The 20,574-nt window shown below is 37.6% G+C and overlaps 1 protein-coding gene across 6 annotated transcripts in view; it reads left to right on the plus strand.

The window, feature by feature from the left end:
• The window catches only part of SLMAP (sarcolemma associated protein), a 160,807-nt gene that overhangs the window by 54,526 nt on the left and 85,707 nt on the right, over window positions 1-20,574 (plus strand). For 5 of the 6 annotated variants that reach the window (XM_028152749.2, XM_028152746.2, XM_054729929.1 and 2 more), the window contains exon 3: window positions 17,575-17,722. The exons of the other annotated variant lie outside the window; for it this stretch is intronic. In XM_028152749.2, coding sequence (XP_028008550.1) covers window positions 17,575-17,722 — 148 coding nt within the window. The remainder of the gene's footprint in view (window positions 1-17,574; window positions 17,723-20,574) is intronic. 6 annotated transcript variants of the gene reach the window in all.

Genomic DNA, 20,574 nt, shown 5'->3' on the forward strand with positions numbered 1-20,574 from the left:
TCCAGGCCCAAGGGTGTGCTGGTGCTCTGAGGCTGGTGTCACTGGGAGCCTGTGGCTGCTCAGGTCCCTACAGTTTGGTCATCGAATTATGGCATCTGGGCTAATTTGCATATTTCTCTATTATATATGTATAGATAATAATTTTAATAACCCCTCAAATGCTGATGCCCTTCAGATGTCTAGAGCCCTCGGTCTGAGTTTTCTACCCAATTGGCCTGCTTACATTTACTTACTTGGATGTCCTATAGCGATTCCAAAAGCAGTATACCTCAAAATGAGACAAATCATTCACTACCCCCCTATTAATATTTCCAAATACAGGTAATGGCATTATCATGTACACAGTAGCCCCCTCTAGAAGCTGCTGTCTTCAACACTGAGCACATCAGATCTTTCACTAAGTCCCTTTCACGACTTTTAACGCTGTCCTAGTTCAGGACTTTATTATTTCTTTATTTCAGTAGCCTCATAACTGTTATCCCTGCCTTTTAATAACCCTTCAAGCCATTCACTTCCTCAGTGAAATGTCAGTTTGATCTTACTACTTAGTACTTGCCTGCCTAAAAACCCTATAGTGGTAAGGTCTGTGTTATCTGCTTGATTTATCTTAAAAGGCTTAGTGACTGCTTACTTCTCAAGCCTCACCCTCACTTCCTGTCATTCTCAGTTTTGAACTTCATATGCCCCCCTCCTGTTGTTTCTTGCCTCTGTTTGCTCATGCTGTCTCAATTTCCTCCCCACTCATCCCTACTCACTCTTACTCTTCATGACTCAGCATGGGACAGCTCCTCCAGGAAGCCTTTTCTGATTCCCCAGGGTTAGGCTAAGTGCCCCTCCTCATTACTGGGTCATTCTTTGTTAGTATATGAAACAATGTGATTTTAATCTTATTTAAAAAAAATTTATTTGAACCTACCTTTTATTTTAGCTACTGCTCATTTCTTTACCTGATTAAAATTTTTTTATTGAGGTATAATTGATACGTAACATTAGTTTTAGGTGTACAACATAATAATTTGATATTATATATATATATATATATATATATATATATATATATATATATATGCCTGATATGTAATGTGTCCCCTCAGGAGTTCAACTGGGAGACCGGGAGTTCAATTGCTTGCTATGACGTGCGCTGACCACCAGGGGGCGATGCAGAATGAAGGAAGGCCCTGGCCGGCAGCCGGCAGCCAGGGAAGGGAGGCCCTGGCTGGCAGCCGGCATGTGGGGAAGGGAGGCCCTGGCCGGCAGCTGAAAGGCCCCAATCAGCCCTTATCACTGGCCAGGCCTCGGGACCCTACTCATGCACAAATTTTGTGCACTGGGCCTCTAGTTTATATATATTGCAAAATGATCACCATAGAAAGTCAAGTTAATATGCATTGCTATACATCCTGTATAATAAAAGCTTAATATGCTAAATGTCTGGTGGGCCTAATGCTATTCTAAGGCTGCTCAACTGCTTGCTATGACGTGCACTGACCACCAGGGGGCAGACGCTCCGACCTGTAGGTGAGCTTGCTGCTGGGTTCCAGCCGATTGGGACTGAGTGAGATGGGCCGGACATACCCTGGAGCCCTCCTACGGTCCCTCCCTGACTTGCCAGCCTCCTGTGTCCCTCCCCAGCCCCAATCGTGCACCCGTGGGGTCCCTCGGCCTGGCCTGTGCCCTCTTGCAATCTAGGACCCCTCAGGGGATGTCGGAGAGCCAGTTTCGGCCTGATCCCACAGGCCAGGCCGAGGGACCCCACTGGTGCACGAATTCGTGCACTGGGCCTCTAGTAGTTACAGAATTTTCTTGTGATGAGAACTTTTAAGATCTACTCTCTTAGTAACTTTTTCAATAATCAATGATGAGAGAGTATCATTATGCTGCACCCTGCACACACCCTACTGGGGATCAAGCTCGCAACCCGGGCATGTGCCCTGACCAGGAGTTGAACCATGATCTCCTGGTTTATAGGTCAATGCTCAACCACTAAGCCACACAGGCCAGGCATAACATTTGTTTTTGTGTAGATAAGCACTGTGAACTGTTTGTATACATTCGTTCAGATTTTTGTTTTCTAATGGTATATTAGAATATATCCTTTTAAAAAAAGGGATATATTTAATTTCAGTGCCAATAATTCTGCCTCATTATTTTTGATGATTGTGATATTGTAGTTATGATGTCTGATATTTCATCAGGTGAGCATATTTCAGTTTGGGTGGGCATTAGCTCTTTCCAGTTTTTAACTTCTTTTAATTTTGCTTCAGTGAACAAGTTCATATATTTGCCTTTGTACATGTTTGTGAGTATTTCAGTGTTTCTGTAGGTTAGATTCTGGAGGTGGAATTACTCATTCAAGAATATAAACATTCTGCCCTAGCCGGTTTGGCTCAGTGGATAAGAGCATCAGCCTGCGGACTGAAGGGTCCTGGGTTTGATTTCCGTCAAGGGCATATGCTCGGGTTGCGGGCTGGATACCTAGTGGAGGGTGTGCAGAAGGCTGCCGATCAATGAAATGGAATTATGAAATCTGCTAAATATCACTTAGTTTAATTCATATTATTCATTGAGCTGTAAATTGCTCATCTATGTAATATATTCTGAGTGTATTTACATATACCTGAGTATAGTAATTTCCTTTTTAAAAAAATATATTTTATTGATTTTTTAGTGATAGGAAGGGAGAGGGATAGAGAATTAGAAATATCGATGGGAGAGAGATATCGATCAGCTGCTTCCTGCACACCTCCTACTGGGGATGTGCCCGCAACCAAGGTACATGCCCTTGACCGGAATCGAACCTGAGACCCTTCAGTCCACAGGCCAATGCTCTATCCACCAAGCCAAACCAGTTAGGGCGTAATTTCCTTTTGATTTAAATTGTATTAGGGAATTCCCTAATCACAGAGTGTTTTGTGTTTCATATTTTTCATAAAAGGTTTTCAGTAGTGTGAGACAAAGGCTTAGCTGCTTACCTTCTGTGCACAGGTTGTGGTTACTTACAGTAATATTTATGTATAACAGGCCAATGGCATACTATTTTTAATACCTGTATGTGTTAGAGTTCAGCTGTTACTGATCTATTTATATCTCTATCAGCTGTTTACTGTTTAAGTAATTAATTGGGAAAGAACTTTATTTTTAAGAATCTTAAACAATAGAGGAAAGTCTTACATCAGTTCCCTGACTGAAGAAAGTCAAAGTGAATATATATGTATGTATAGTCTATGACTTTAATAACAATAGCTGCCATTTGTTTAGCAGTTACTATGTATAATACTATGCTAAATACTTAACATGCTTTACATAATTTAACCTTTATCACGAACACTCTGAGGTAGGTACTAGTATTATCCTCAATTTATACATAGGGATTTATAAATATCTCTTTATTACTAAAGGGATGCTCAGAGAGGTTAAGAAACATGCTCAAGGTGACATAGTAAATTAGAAATGATTGATGTCTCTCTTATCATTGATGTTTCTATCTCTCTCTCCCTCTCCCTTCCTCTCTGAAATCAATAAAAATAATGTTTTATAAAAAAGAAATGGAAAGGGAAAGGCAGTAGGAAATTGAGAGATTGTTCTGAGTCAGAATTCATAGGAATTGGTGACATATTAGGTGAGATGCTCTAGAGCAGTGGTTCTCAACCTTTCTAATGCCGCGACCCTTTCTAATGTTGTGGTGACCCCCAACCATAAAATTATTTTCATTGCTACTTCATAACTGTAATTTTGCTACTATTATGCATCGTAATGTAAATATCTGTGTTTTCCGATGGTCTTAGGCTCTACAGCAGCGGTTCTCAACCTGTGGGTAACGACCCACAGGTTGAGAACCGCTAGCAGGGTCGCTTAGTGGTAGTATTTGTTGTTACTGTTGCATTTGCTATAAGACATATTCTTTCTATTATTAGAATGTGGCTGATGGCTGAATTCCTGTCTAGAGGTGCTCAGGAAATGGTGGGTAAAGAATGGATCTGGGTTGTAAATGTTACATTCATGAAATATTTATTTAAAAATACTTAAATGCTTATTAACAGGCATTTTGTTAATAAGGTCTAGGAATATCATGGATCCTGATCTTCAAGGAATTTGCCATAGTCATTGACCTTGTTGGCTATTCCTACGTTCTGTATAATCTTTTGGTTTATGATTTAAGTCCTAACCCTATATGTGTGGGATACTGTTTATATCTCAGTATTCTGAAGTTTGGGTGAGGTAATATATGTAAAGTGCCTGGCTTAAGCAAATGCTTCTTTCCTTTCATCTTCCATGGGCACAGAAATTAGGAAACCCAAGTTTATTAGGATTGTGTGTCAAGTAGGTGGAAGCAGACAGTGAATGCATTTTTAAAAGAAATTTTAAAAGTTTACCTTTTCTGATGATTTGGTAGCATAAGGCCTGATTTCTGGTTTTATTTTTTTCTCCATTGTTATTATACATAGGCCACTTGACATGTGTGTCATCCTCGATTTATTTATCTATTAAATGAACAAAATCCTATTTTACAGAGTGGTTGGGAGATGCATTAGAGATAGTGGAAAAGAAATTGCCAGACAAGCATAAATAGAATAGCAGAATGGTTGAGATAAAAAAGATTAAAATGTACCTTTCTCCCCATTACTAACTTTGGGATCTCCTTTGGCATCTTAGCCTCTTTTAGTCCTCATTTCTTTATCTGTAGTATAGGGATAATAAAACATCTACCTCATAGGATTTTTGTAAAGATTATTTGAAAGAGTACATGCAAAGTAGCTTATCCAAGCACATATTAAGCACTCAAAAACATGTGATTATTATAAACTAGACGTCTGATACATTAAGATTCATGCAGAATGGGCCTTCCTTACCCTGGCTGCTGGCACAACCTTTGCTCTGCCTGGAGCCACTTTCTGTCTTCCCATGCTGCCTAGAGGCCCGGAGCTGCTGGGGCGGTGCAAAATGCCTGTGTGTTGCAAGTGTCCTGCCCCCGGCCACTGGGCACCTGTATATGCAAATTAACCAAACATCTTTGTTGGTTTAATTTGCATACTCACTCCTGATTGGCTGGTGGGTGTCGTGAAGGTATGGTCAATTTGCATCTTACTCTTTTATTAGTGTAGATGTTTTGGTATCCTCTTGACACTGTTGAGCAATGAACTCTTCTTTATTTGACTTTGCTCTGTTGTTAAATTTTCTGTGTGGCTGGAATCTGAATATAATTAATGTTTCCTTTCATGGTAGTGAAAGAAACCAATGATCTTTTTAAAAGAAAACTTCACTTTTTTTTTTCCAATTTTTTTATTAAGGTATTATATGTGTACATATCTTACCATTGCCACCCCCCATCCCACTCCCATATATGCCCTCACCCCCCAGAGTTTTGCATCCATTGGTTATGCTTATATGCATGCATACAAGTCCTTTGATTGATCTCTTATCTCCCCCACCTCTCCCTAACCTTCCCCCTGTAATTTGACAGTCTGTTTGATGCTTTACTGTCTCTGTATCTATCTTTTTGTTCAAGTTTATAATGTTCTTTATTATCCATAAATGAATGAGATCATGTGGTATTTTTCTTTCATTGACTGGCTTATTTCACTTAACATAATGTTCTCCAATTCCATCCAGGTTGCTGCAAATGATGAGAATTCCTTCTTTTTTATTCCATAGTATTCCATTGTGTAGATGTACCACAGTTTTCTGATCCAGTCATCTGCTGACGGGCACCTAGGCTGTTTCCAAATCTTAGCTATGGTGAATTGTGCTGCTATGAACATAGGGGTGCATATATCCTTTCTGATTGGTGTTTCTAGTTTCTTCGGATATATTCCCAGGAGTGGGATTACTGGGTCAAATGGGAGTTCCATTTTCAGTTTTTTGAGGAAACTCCATACTGTTCTTCATTGAGTGGCTGCACCAGTCTGCATTCCCACCAGCAGTGCACGAGGGTTCCTTTTTCTCCGCATCCTCGCCAACACTTGTCGTTTGTTGATTTGTTGATGATAGCCATTCTGACAGGTGTGAGATGGTACCGCATTGTTGTTTTGATTTGCATCTCTCGGATAATTAGTGACGTTGAGCATGTTTTCATGTGTCTCTTGGCCTTCCTTCTGTCTTCTTTTGAAAAGATTCTATTTAGGTCTGTTGCCCATTTTTTTATTGGATCATTTATCTTCCTTTTATTAAGTTGTATAAGCTGCCTGTAGATGTTGGAGATTAAACCTTTATCAGTGATGCCATTTGAAAATATGTTCTCCCATGCAGTAGGCCTTCTTGTTGTTTTGTTGATGATTTCTTTTGCTGTGAAAAAGCTTTTTATTTTGGTGTAGTCCCATTTGTTAATTTTCTCTTTAGCTTCCATTGCCCTAGGGGCAGAGTCAGTGAAGAATTTCTTTTGGCATATGTCTGAGATTTTGCTGCCTGCTCTAGTATTTTTATGGTTTCCCGTCTTATGTTTAAGTCCTGTATCCATTTTGAGTTTATTTTTGTGTAGGGCGTAAGTTGGTGATCAAGCTTCATTTTTTTGCATGTATCTGTCCAATTTTCCCAACACCATTTATTGAAGAGACTGTCTTGATTCCATTGTATGTTCATGCCTCCTTTGTCAAATATTAATTGAGCATAGTGGTTTGGGTCAATATCTGGATTCTCTATTCTGTTCCATTGATCTATATGTCTGTTCTTGTGCCAGTACCAGGCTGTTTTGAGAACAATGGCTTTGTAATACAGCTTGAAATCTGGTATTGAGATCCCTCCTACTTTATTCTTCTTTCTCAGAAGTTTTTCTTTTTAAAAGAAAACTTCACTTTGGCCCTAAAAGTTTTCTAGGGAAAAATGTTTAAGGTCTTGTGTTTAAGCCATAAATGGAGGTAGAATTTGAAATGTTATAAATAAGGATTGAAATATTCCATTTAATCAAACATATAGGGTCTTTATAATAATTAAATGAAATTGAAGTATATGAAAATGGCTTTGTAATTTCAAAACACTTTCTAACTTCATAGGATTGTTTGTACAGCATTATTCAAGAAGGAAACTAGCCCTGGCCTGTGTGACTCAGTTGGTTGGGCGTGGTCCCATGCACCATCAGGTTGCATGGTTTGATTCCTAGTCAGGGCACATGACTGGGTTGTAGGCTTGTTAGGGGGTATGCAGGAGGCAGCCAATCAATGTTACACTCTCATATTGATGTTTCTCTCTCTCTCCCTTTTTTTTCCTCTCTCTCTAAAAAATCAACTAGCCAGTTTATATTTTTCTACCTATCCCCCCACCCTGTGAATGTGATACTTTCTACTATTATTAAATTTAAGTTCAAAATTAAAGAAAAGAATTACTGACTCTTAACTGGGGGGCATTACCTATCCATCCTGAGAAGCAGTGGATGTTATGAGGGGTAGTGAGAGTAGACTGTGTTTGAACATCTTTTTTATTTTTTAAAATTTATCTTTATTGTTGAAAGTATTACAGATGTCCCCTTTTTTCCCCCCATTGAACCCCTCCACCCTGCCAACCCCCATCCCTGCTCGCCTCCCTCCCCCCTCCCCGTTTGAACGTCTTAATCCTGTGGTGGCAGAAAAATGGAAGCTTCTGCACTATACTGAACCCTTTAAAGGGTTTGTTTGCATTTTTATTATTTCTACTTACGCACTTATGGTCCTGAGTTAGTGACTTTGTTTCCTTTTCTCTTTTAAAGTAAAATTATGATTTCTAAAGAACTCACTTATGGATGTGTGAATTGTCTTGAGGAGATAACTCAAGATCACTTTGTAAGTTATATAAATATCTAACCACTCTTGAAGACTTAATTATCACTAACAATCCTATCTAATAAAACGGTAATATGCAAATTGACCATCGCTCCCACACACAATATGGCCACCCCCATGTGATCAAAGATGGCCTCCCCCATGTGGACACAAGATAGCCGTCACAAGATGGCCAACAGGGGAAGGAAGTTGGGAGGGACCAGGCCTCCAGGGGAGGGCAGATGGGGGCGACCAGGCCAGCAGGGGAGGGTAGTTAGGGGCAACCAGGCTGGCAGGGGAGGGCAGTTAGGGGTGACCAGGCTGGCAGGGGAGGGTAGTTAGGGGCAATCGGGCCAGCAGGGGCATAGTTAGGCGTCGATCAGGCTGGCAGGGGAGTGGTTAGGGTGTGATCAGGCTGGCAGGCAGAAGCAGTTATGGGCAATCAGGCAGGCAGGCAGGTGAGCGGTTGGGAGCCAGCAGTCCTGGATTGTGAGAGGCATCCCTTGAGCGGTCCCCAATTGGAGATGGAGCAGGCTGGGCAGAGGGACACTCCCCCTCCCCCCATGCATGAATTTCGTGCACCGGGCCTCTAGTAGAGAGGTATGAGTAAAGACCAAGGTGTTTTAAACAGATGTACTATTTGCATCTTTTAACATTTCCATTGAATTTGTTTGCCAAATAAATTGTTTTATGTGTGGGCAATTTTTTCTCCCTATATAAGATCTAGATTCCTATGTTTTGCCAATTTTGCCAGTCTTTAATAGAAAACATTTTTAAAGTTTCTCCTTCTCCTCTTCCTCTTAGGGACTATACAAATCAATATCAGCTGTCCTTACATCAAGCCCGTTGTGTTCATTATTAAACAATATGTAAGCCTATAGTGACCTTGTTCTATATTTCCCACAAATGTGATCACAATGATTTCCTTTTGTGGCAAACAAGGCTATTATTCTATGGGTGAGGTTTTTTAACTATCAGAGATAAAGAGTGGTGGTGCAGTTATTTTGTTGTTTCAGCTGATCTCAGGATGGTTTAAGCTAACATTTTGTGAGGAAAATAATGACCTATAAAATATAGTCAGTATTGTGTATTTAAAATATCACAGTATTCTCTTGTTCTATCCTTAATATGCTATAATACATGTCATTTTAATAAATACATACTTATTTCAAATATTGAAGTTCAATTTTTGAGAGGTTATTAGAGACCTCTTGGGGTTAAAAAGATTGAGTCTGGAATCAGTATCTGTTCTTTAATACCAGTACCTAAGTAGGAGGCTCAAAGAAAAAGTTGAATGCATCTTGCTGTGATTAACACACCATTACAAGAAAAAATAATTAGAATATGCTTGCCAATGCATCAGTTTTCAAATGTGGCAAATAGGTCAATCTCCTATAAATTAGAATTTGGTGTAGGCTTTCAATGGAAATACCTCTCAAAACTGTAATTTTCAGATGATATGTTTATTTTGTATTTTGCTAAGCTTCAGAAATCTAATTTACTTTGTCCCAAAGCCTAGTGAAGGATTGTCACAATTTGATTACATATTTTAAAAGGATGTAATCACTCTAGCTGTGTTTTGTAATGTTCTGGTTAAATTATTTTTAATTTTGCCTTTCTACCTTCTCTACTTTTGTCCTTCATATTCTTATTTCTGTTCTATATATATAGAGAGAGAGAAATACTTTTTCTCCTCTTTCTCTTGTGGGCTAACTCCATAAGAAAAAAAATTACTGTACAATTAATGTGTCTGGAATGTCACTTGGAGGTGGAAAAATCCTGGCAAATTTATAACATTTGCAAGACCTCTGGTTATGTGTTGACAAGTTCTTTCTAGTTACATGTGAAATATTATTTTGGCAAGAACATTTTATCACTTTTCTGTGTTTTTTTCCTATAGCATATGAATAAAATCTTATATTTTCCTTTTCAGTGGCACAACTTAAAAATTCCAGTCTCTGAAACTTGTGGTGCTTTGCTAGTCAGGAAGTTAGAAAGGCTATATAAACAAATAAATTTGCATATAATGTGCACATAAAGATTTTCGTGTACACTTAAGAAATAACTAAATTTTTGGTGGCAAAAATATACATATCATGGATCTCTCTATTTCTGGTGACACCCACTGCAGTTCATCCTACATATAGCTGCCCAATTATCAGAGTTCTCTCTTAAAAAAATATCAACTCCTTAGGATATTCTCATCTGCCTCTCAAAATTTTGTTGCTTAATTCATACTCTCTTAGTTTATTGTCAGTGTAGAGTTCCTCTGCATTTGATTTTGTAGATATTCAATCTCTGAGATAGGTGCCAAGTAAATATTGTAGACTGAATGATTTGCCTTAAGGTGGAGTTAGAGTTGAAATTGGCTCTTTCTATTCTGATTGCTTCAGGAAAACTTCATAAACAAAGTGGGATTTCATAAATTTGGACTCAAAAGACCAGAGTGTGTTTAGTTTAAGTAGGAGAAGAGAAAGGCAGAGTGGAGTTTTTGAAGGAATAACTGTCAAATCTGCAATAGCTGTGAGACAAAGGCAATTTACTTAATATACCTACTCTTCAGTTTCTTACTCTATAAAATGGAGATGATAATAACTAATTAGTAGGGTTGCCCTGAGGATCAGAAGTGCCTGTACATAGCAGGCAGGCAATAAGTGGTAACTATTATTATAATTAGGTACTGGTTTGGCCCAAGAAAATATTTGTAGGTTGAAATATGGCTAATAATAGGAGCGAAGTCATGGAAAATGGCAGAGAAGGAAGCTTCAAAAATTGGTTCCTTTGCCAAAACTATTATGCTAGTTTTGTCTGAAGCAATTAATTTGAAACTCTTGAGTGTAGTAAAACACTTGAAGCATCCAGCAGAGTGCTTAATGAAGAAAAGCTGGTAAATTTTCGAGAATTTTGGTGTTTTGCATAGTGGCTACCATATCTCATTCTCCAGCCCTGTGGCAGGCAGCTGTGAACATGGTGGCCCATGGTTCTTGGTATGACTTGCTTGTTCTTCAGAAATTGGAGTTGTATATTTTGATCACTGTTTTTGATTGCTGAGGGGCCAAGCCAGCTGGGCTATTTTTAAAATTTATTTTTATTGTTAAAGTGTTACAAATGTCCCCTGTTTCCCCGCTTTGCTCCCTTCCACGCTGCTCCTGCCCCACCCCAGGCCTTTGCCACACTATTGTCTGTGTCCATGGGCTTGCATATATGCATATAAGTTATTTGGTTAATCTCTTCCTTTACCTCCCCTACCCCTCCAATTTTGTTCTTTTTAAAGATAGTTTTGCCCTACTGGTTTGGCTCAGTGGATAGAGCGGACTGGAGGGTTGTGGGTTCAATTCTGATCAAGGGCACATGCCTTGGTCATAGGTTTGATCTCTGGCACTGGTTGGGACGTATGCGGGAGGCAACCAATCAATCAATGTGTCTCTCTCACATTGATGTTTCTCTCTCTGTCTTTCCCCCTCCCTTCCACTCTCTCTGAAAATCAGTAGAAAAATATCCTTAGGTGAGGATTAACAATTTTTAAATAAGGTAGTTTTGCCTATTCAGGGCCCATTGCAATTTCATATGAATTTGAGGATCAACTTCCATTTCTGAAAAAAAAAAAAAAAAAAAAAAAAAGGCTGTTGGAATTTTGATAGAGATTGCATTGAATCTGTAGATCACTTTGGTTAAAATTGACACCTTAATAATATTAAGTCTTTCAATCCACGAATATGGGATGTCTTTCTATTTATTTAAGTCTTTAATTTCTTTCAACAATATTTTGTAGTTTTCAATATACAAGTCTTTGCTTAAATTTATTTCTAGGTATCTTATTTAGATGTTACTGTAAATGGAAATGTTTTCTTAATTTTCTTTTTGGCTTGTTTGTTGGTGATTTATAGAAAAACAACTGATTTTTGTGTTTATCTTCTAAGCTACAACATTGTTGAATTCATTTATTAGCTCTCATCACTTTCTTATGAGTTCTTTGGGATTTTTCATATATAGAGTCAGTCATCTGTGAGTAGACATAGTTTATTTATTCCTTTTCAATTTTCTTTTTCTTTTCAGTTTTTTTCTTTTTTTAATCTTCACCTGAGTATATGTGTATTGATTTAGAGAGAGAGAGAAACATCGATGTGAGAAAGAAATAATGATTGGTTGCCTTCTGTATGCACCCTGACTGGGAATTCAACCCACAACCTAGGTATATACCCTGCCTGGGCATCAAACCCGCAACCTTTTTGTGTATCAGACAACGCTCCAACTGAGCCACCTGGCCAGGGCTTTCTTTTTCAACTTTTATTTCTAGTGGTGCCTTACACAGAATCTTTAAAAAAATGTTTTTTCAATTACAGTTGGCATTCAATATTATATTAGTTTCAGGTGTGCCGCAGAGTGGTTAGATATTTATATAACTTACAAAGTGATCCCCCATAAATCTGATACCTACCTGGCACCACACAGTTATTAACAATATGTTAGTGACTATATTCCCTATGCTGTACTTTACATCCCTGTGATTATTTTATTCTTTTAAAATATGTTTTTGTTGATTTTGAGAGAGAGAGGAAAGAAGAGGGAGAGAAAAATAGAAACATCCATGAGAGAGAAACATCAGCATTGATCAGCTGCCTCCTACACACCCCCTGCTGGGGATTAAGCCTGCAACCCAGGAATCGAATCAGCAACCCCTTGGTGCATAGGCCAAAGTTTAGCCACTGAGTCACACTGGCTGGGCCCCTGTGACTATTTTGTAACTGCCAATTTGTACTTCTTAATGCCTTCACCTTTTTTTCACTCAGTTCCCCAACGCCCCTCCCATCTGGCAACCATCAGTTTGTTCTCTGTATCTATGAGTCTGTTTCTGTTTTGTTTGCTTATATTGTTTTTTAGATTCTGCATGCAAGTGAAATAATGTGATATTTATCTTTGTCTGATTTATTTCACTTAGCATAATACCCTCTAGGTCCATCCATGTTGTCACAAATGGTAAGATTTCATTTGTTTTTATGGCCAAATAATATTCCATTGTAAATATGCACTCCATCCTTTTTATTCAGTTGTCTATTGATGGACACTTAGGTTGCTTCCATACCTTGGCTGTTGTAAATAATGCTGATGTAGGGATGCATATCTTTCCGAATTAGTGTTTTGGATTTCTTCCATTTCTTTCCAATGTGGATGTCTTTCATTTCTTTTTCTTCTGCTTGGCTAGAACGTCCGGTACATTATTATAAAGCAGTGGTGAACGCAGGCTTCCTCATCTTGTGCCTGATCTTAGGAAAAAGCTTTCAGTCTTTTACCATTGTTATATTACCTGTGGGCTTTTCATAAATGGTCTTTATCATGTTGAGGAAGTTTCCGTCTAATCCTAACTTTTTGATAGTTTTGATCATGAAAGGGTATTGGACTTTGTTAGGCCTTTTTTGCATAAACAGGGATGATCGATGTGCGTGCGCGTGTGTGTGTGTGTGTGTGTGTGCGTGTGTGTGCGCGTGCGTGTGTGTGTGTGTCCTTTTTTCTATTAATGTGGTACATTGGTTGACTTTATTATATTGAACCACTGGGGATATAAATCCCACTTTTTTAGCCAGTCACTTAATTTTTAGCTTGGGTGAGTTCTAGGTTAGGCTAAACAGAAATAAGAGCCTTGTGTTAGTCCATCAGATAGCCCCCAGACAGATTAGAACATACAGACACAGTAATTTGAGATTTAGGTCTGTTTTGCTCATTCCGGACCCAGGTATCGGGATCCCACACTGGGAAAGCAGGCTCATGTCTTCACGACTTCTAATGTATTGGGGAAGGGTAAGTAATGCCACAAAGATTTCTTAACATTTTTAAGTAAGATTCAGTATTCACTGGCTTCTGTAAAACTTTTTTTCCGGAGTTCTAACAAAGTTGATTCTGACATTGTTTACTTGTTTTCAAAGTTTCTGAAGGGATTGGGGAGCTTAGAGCTGCCTACTCCACCATTTTACTGATGTCACTTTCTTAATTTCTTTTTGATTTTTAAAAATTTCCTCCTTTTTACCTTTTATTTCTATAAATGCATTATTTGTTATATTTAGGCACTCGTGTCCTTTCTAATTTTGTATTCATTTCTGAAGTGACCTTTTCTGGAGTTTTATAATTGTGATTTATGTTTTTCTTTTATGTCTTGAATTTTTTTTTAATGCCTTTTAACTTGTTTTAAAATAGTATGTTATAATTTTGATGTGTGCCCGAGGTCTGTCTTTCATTATATGTAGGGATGTTATTCTGCTCTTCAGTCTCTTTTTTCTTAAAATAACTGTATGGGATGGGACCTTGACATTTTTCTGTTGCTTATTCTTATGTGAAGTTTTGTTTTTCTGAACTTTTAGAAGGGATCATGATTTAGGATAACTTTTCTAATGTCACAGAGCTCCCTCTTCTGGTATTTTTTGGGTGTGGTTTTTTTTTTTTTTTTTTTTGTAAAATGTTTAAAAATATGGTGACTTCTTTCCCCTTCTCTACTTTTACTGGACTTCTTCTTCCCTTATCTCTGTTTTGCTCAATTTTGTGTCCACACCCAGCAGCCTTTCCTCAGTGTGGAGTCCTATTGTGGAAGGCAGCTTTGGTTAGGGGGTTGATTTTAAGAATTTATATGATTCAGACTGCTCCAGCCTTTTCCAGAACTTACCTGGCACTCTCTTGTGATTGGATTGGGATAAACCTTTCTAATTTTCAAAGTTCTCTTCTCAAATTGGCCATCATACTATCCAGTAAATACCTACTGACTATTTTGATGTTCTTTTTAAGTCCCTCAAATGCCCAGTTGCTTCCCTATGCATCCTGCACAGATGCTGACTTCATGCAGGTCCTATGGCTGCTGATGGTTTTCCCCACTCCTATTTTGAGGTTCCTAACCTAATTTTAAATAGCTTCTGTTCAATGTAGACTGAATAATGGCAGGTGGTTTCATAGGTGGTACAGAAATACTTTTTATATCCATCTTTCAAAGCAGCCAAGGGCAAAAAGTTAAATCATATCAACAAAATATTTCTTCAGTGAAGTAAAACAAATGATGTCTAACTCTCCACAAATGCAGAGACCCAGGGGCATATGTGGAGATTAGTGTGGCTGAGAGGGATGAGGAAATAGAATGGTGGAAGTGAATGAATTTGGAGAAGGAGCCAGGAACCAGATTATGTAGGGCTTTTCAGGTTATAATGTTAAGAACTTTGGACTTTATTCTGAGGTGTATAGAAGCCATTAGGTTGAGAGCAAAGGAAGAATGAGCAACCAATGTAAACTATGTTCAAGCTAAATGGGTGCTGCTTTGAGTAGTAATATAGCTATGTCAGCATAAAACAACCTGCGTTAATATCGATTTTTTATTTGATATTTATGGTTTTAGATTTATATAAGAGTTACATACATGAGGAGTACATACACACTTTTTTGTTTTTCAAAGTTTGCTAAATAGTTCTGAACCTCATTTCAGTACTGTTTAGCTGATATTCTTATTTATCTTCTGTTCTCTTTAATGTTTAAAATGAAATACTAGTTGCATCCCATTAAATTAACTTAGTAACATTAATGGATCAGAACTTGAAGTTTGAAAACCACTATAATTCCGGTATAATCCCTTGGGGTTTACCATACATAGCACACATTACTGAAAATGGCCAAACCAGAATCCAGATATCACCACATTTCCCAAGAGTATATTTATTTAAAAACAAAAAACAAACTCCCTTATACAGTGTAACATTTAAGTTCTAGTATAGAAAAAATGTTGAGGATAAATGTTCTTACTTGAGTGTGTTGTCTGTGCTATTCTCCCTGGTATGAAATGTTAAGGCCTCTAAGTTTCAAATGGACTTGTAAAATATTCATAGTTTTCTTTACTATGGTCTTTAGTTAAATACACAAACTGCTAACTAAAGTAACAGTGGTCTCTTTTGAATTATACTAGTAAACAGAACCTGGACAGTGTCGCTAAATGGTTAGCATCAACCTGTGAACCAAGAGGTTACTGGTTTGATTTCCTGTCAGGGTACATGCCCAGGTTGCGGGCTCGATTCCTAGTAGGGCATGTGCAGGAGGCGGCCAGTTGATGATTCTCTCTCATCATTGATGTTTCTATCTCTCCGTCTTCCTCCCTCACTGAAATAGTTAAAAAATATATATTTTTTTTTTAAAAAGAATTATAAACAGAATAAATCATTTTATAGGCAGCTTGATGGCCTTTATATTGTCACCTAAGAATTAATGAAAAGAATTGTCATTTCCATATTTTCTGCAAATTGCTTATTCTTTTGTTGTGTTTCATTTTGGAAGAGAGCCTGTGGGAGGAGTGAAGCACAAATGAAACATAAAGGTCAGTTGAAGTAATGGGAAAGATATTTCTTTTAATTCTCTTATTTGAATCCTTGCTTCTGTGTTCCATAGCTCTGTGACATTTGGAAAAATACTTGCCTGGGTCTCCTTTTCTCATTTATAAAAGGAAGTAATACCTATATCACAGCTTTAATGTTAAGGTTAAATGAGAGCCTGGTGGTGTCACATGTATTTTAATAAACATTAGGGTTTGTGTGTTTCTTTTTTCTTTCCTTTCTTCCTTAGAAAGGAATTCAGTGAAAATATGTTGCTAGATATTCAGGGCTGGAGAGTGTAGAAAATTTCAGAAAGAAAGGTACATATTTTCTTATTGGTTATTCTCTTCCTGGTAAGTCTATTGTGTATGATCCCAGTTGTTCCTAATTTATTTTGGGATAAGTAAGTGATAAACAGGTGGGCTTCCTGTGCTTCCTCCTATCCCTTCCCTTTTAAAGAGGGAGATTATGTAATCTAAGTGACGAAAGGCAAGTTTAGGAGGCAAGGAAGTATTATCTTCATAGTTGGTTCCATTATTTTAGTTTCTGGTGTCTCCAGTCTGCTTAACAAAAAATTTTATGGTGTATATATTGGTCCTAATATCAAGTATGCTAGCTAACGGATAGCTATTAATTATAAGTGTTACCTAAAACCATTTGTCCTGCCTGTGGAATAAACAACACTTCCTTTGACTTAACCTAGACAACCTAGGAAAATTACAAAGTCAGAGTGAGATGGAAAGATAGACTTAAAGTGTACAATTTAGAGGTTTTTAATGTATTCACAGTTATGCAACCATCACCACTATATAATTTTAGAACATTCTAATCACTCCCAAAAGAAACCTCATACCCATTAGTAGTCATTCTCACCCTACCTCACCCCATGGCCTGGCACCTCGGCCCCTTGGGATTACTAATGTAATTTTGTTTGTATGGATTTGCTTATTCTGAGTATTTTAATATAATAACATAATATATGGTCTTTTATTTAATATAATGTTTTAAAGGTTTATCCATGTTGTAGCATGAATCAATACTTCATTCATTTTTATTGCCAAATAATATAACATCAGATGGATAGACCATTATTTTATTTACCCATTCATTAGTTGGACATTTGGGTTGTTTCTACTTTTTGGCTATTATGAATAAATGCTGCTATGAACACTGTGTATGAGTTTTTGTGAGGATCTATGTTTTCAGTTTTCTTAAATATATACCTTGGAGTGGAATTTTTGGCTCATATGCTAACTTTATGTTTAACATTTTGAGGACCTTATATACTTTTTTCCAAAATGATTGTACTATTTTGTTTAGCTGGATTTTAAATAACTGATTTTAGTGTTCTAATTTTATATATATATCAAAGGAGAACCTTAGCTGAAACAAGTGGTTTGAATTGATAGTGGGGGGAAAATTCACCTGCAGTAGTTTGCAAAGTTGGACGTACTTTTTTAAATTTAGGTTTAGAATTATTACTATTAATCTTTGGCTTTTCAATTTTGTTTTTGCAGTTTTATCTCCAAGACACTAAAAGTAGTAATGGTACCTTTATAAATAGCCAGAGATTGAGTCGAGGCTCTGAAGAAAGTCCACCATGTGAAATTCTTTCTGGTGACATTATCCAGTTTGGAGTAGATGTGACAGAGAACACACGGAAAGGTACGGGTATGGATCAATTTTTCCTAATATTTATCTTTTTAACTTTATTTTTATTCTATCATTAAATGTTACAAAATATGTTGTGCTTGTAGAAGCAATTTAAATACAGCATTATATGCAGTGAAAGTTAAAAGTCTCATATTTCCTATTTTACAAAATTTTAAAATCTGAAATGTTAATAATTAATCTATATTCTTCATCACAGTATGACTACATAGGTCATGACTGTGTCAGTTAGGAAACAGTATGCAGTGACTCCATACCCAATCAGTAGGAGCTTAAACCATAAAGATAGTTATTGTGAATAAGAAGTCTGGAGACAGGTAGGTCCAGACTTTGTTCTCTTGACTCAGTGATGTTATCAGGAATCCAGGGTCTTACTGTCCTCACGTGCTATTATCCTTAACCTGTTGGCTTCTTATGCTTATGCTCTTTGCCTCATAGTCAAAGTGTGCGGGCTGTAGCCCCAGGCATTATTTTTCTCACACCAGTGTTCTAGCCAAAAGGAGGAGGTGGGGACAAAATGCTTTCCTGTGTGGCTCTCTTTTCATGTTGAAAGAATAGTTTTTTATAGAATCCTCCCAGCAGATTTCTCCCTTTTGTCTCAATGGCCACATGGATATGTTACATACATAGCTACTTGTAGCTACAGAGAAGCCTGGGAAGTTACTTACTTGGCAAAGGTGAAAAGGAGATCCATTATTGATCAGTTATAACTTATCCCTTCCAGTTGTGCATACATTGTTGCCTCAAACAAAATTAGAGCTCTGAAAGCAGCTAATAATACTTGTCACAGTTATAAAATTTCATGCCTCAGTGTTTGAAACTAGAAGTTCTCTAGCTAAATAAATGTAAATTGTCTGTATGTTTAGAATTCTGAAGTTTTCTGGCTGTAGCTAATAACTCTCTACTTATGACCATGAAACTATATAGCTGAATCATAAAACTAAATGAATAGGAAACAAAAGAGTGCGGTTCCACTGTCTTAGTTTAATATGGACAGTGGACCCAATTGGCAAGTTTCTTCTTTCATTTCTCTGAACATACTCTGATTTGGTGATACCCTGAGTCATCAGTCACTGACACTTTAGACAGTGTATACAGGGATTGGTGGTGGTGGTGATGCTGCTGTGCGTGTGCATGTGTATTATATTTTTACTTTCACTGGTGCTGGAATTGCAGTATTAGTTTTACTGGGTTTTGTTGGCCTCCCCAGGAAGTTGGGTTTTGATATTTGAATTTGTGTAGGGCCACAGTTTTAGAAATTTCCATTTATAATTGTAAAATAGAAAAGTTTGTATTTTGATGCAAAATATTTAGTACTCAATTAAAGAACTCAACTTATGTATGGCTATAATGAGAACAGCTATCGTGGACACTCTGATGTCTGCTATTGCCAAATCACACCTCTTCTGCTACCAAGTCATTCAGTAAACATTTAACTGAGCCCCAGGTGTGAGTAACCCACAGAACACAGATAATTGAATTAAACTGTCCTCTCCAGGGAATGTCTAACTCCTTGGCTTGCATTTCCCAAAGAGAATTAATAGGTGTTTATTGATAAAAGAATAAGGTAATCAAATATATTTAGGACATCTTAGTTAACCCAAGGTAATGGGGACTTCCAGAGCTTTACTTTTCTTTTCCAATTAAATTTATTGGGGTGACATTGGTAGACATGATCATACAGGTTTCTATGTTATAAGATCTATATATTGCACCATGTGCCCACAACCCAAAGTCAAATCTTCTCTTGTCACCATATATAGGACCCTTTTCCCCCACCCGCAGAGCTTCTAATATGCTAACATATATGCAGATCTCCAAGGGAGTGACTGTTACTGAATGCTCTTTCCCAATTCCTTTCTACTGTAAGGGATACTCGTTTTTTTGTGTGTTTTTAAATCTTTACTGTTGAAAGTATTACAGATGTCTGCTTTTTTTCTTTTCCATTGACCCCCTCCTCCCCGCACCTGCCTTTCCCAAGCCTTTGCCACACTATTGTCTGTGTCCATGGGCTATGCATATCTGCATATAAGTTCCTCGGTTAATCTACCCACCCCCCACTTTCCCTCTGAAATTCATCAGTTTGTTCGTGGTTCTATGTCTCTGGATCTATTTTGTTCATCAGTTTATTTTCTTCATTAGATTCCACATATGAGTGAGATCATATGATACTTAGCTTTCTCTGACCGGCTTATTTCACTTAGCATAATACTCTCCAGGTTCATCCATGCTGTTGCAAATGGTAAGAGTTCCTTTTTTATTGCCGTGTAATATTCCATTGTGTAAATGTACCACAGTTTTTTTTATCCACTCATCTACTGATGGGCACTTGGGCTCTTTCCAGATCTTGACTATTATAGATAATGCTGCTGTGAACATAGGGGTGCATATATTCTTTTTTTTTTTTTTTTTTTTTTTTTAGTATAGCAAAGGTGGAGATTTATTGAGGAACAAGTACAGACTCCCACATGGGGTGCATATATTCTTTGTAATTGGTGTTTCAGGTTTCTTAGGATATATTACTAGAAGTGGGATTACTGGTTCAAATGGGAGTTCCATTTTTAAAAATATATATTTTTATTGATTTCAGAGAGGAAGGAGAGAGAGATAGAAGCATCAAAGATAAGAGAGATTCATTGGCTGCCTCCTGCACCCCCCTCCTGGGGATTGAGCCTACAATCTGGGCATGTGCTCTTGACTGGAATCGAACCCAGGACCCTTCAGTTCGCAGACTGATGCTCTATCCCTTGAGCCAGACCGGCTAGGGCTGGCAGTTCCATTTTTAATTTTTTGAGGAAACTCCATACTGTTTCCCACAGTGGCTGTACCAGTCTGCATTCCCACCA

This window comes from Eptesicus fuscus, chromosome 18, assembly GCF_027574615.1.
Source record: "Eptesicus fuscus isolate TK198812 chromosome 18, DD_ASM_mEF_20220401, whole genome shotgun sequence".
Classification (NCBI taxonomy): Eukaryota; Metazoa; Chordata; class Mammalia; order Chiroptera; family Vespertilionidae; genus Eptesicus; species Eptesicus fuscus.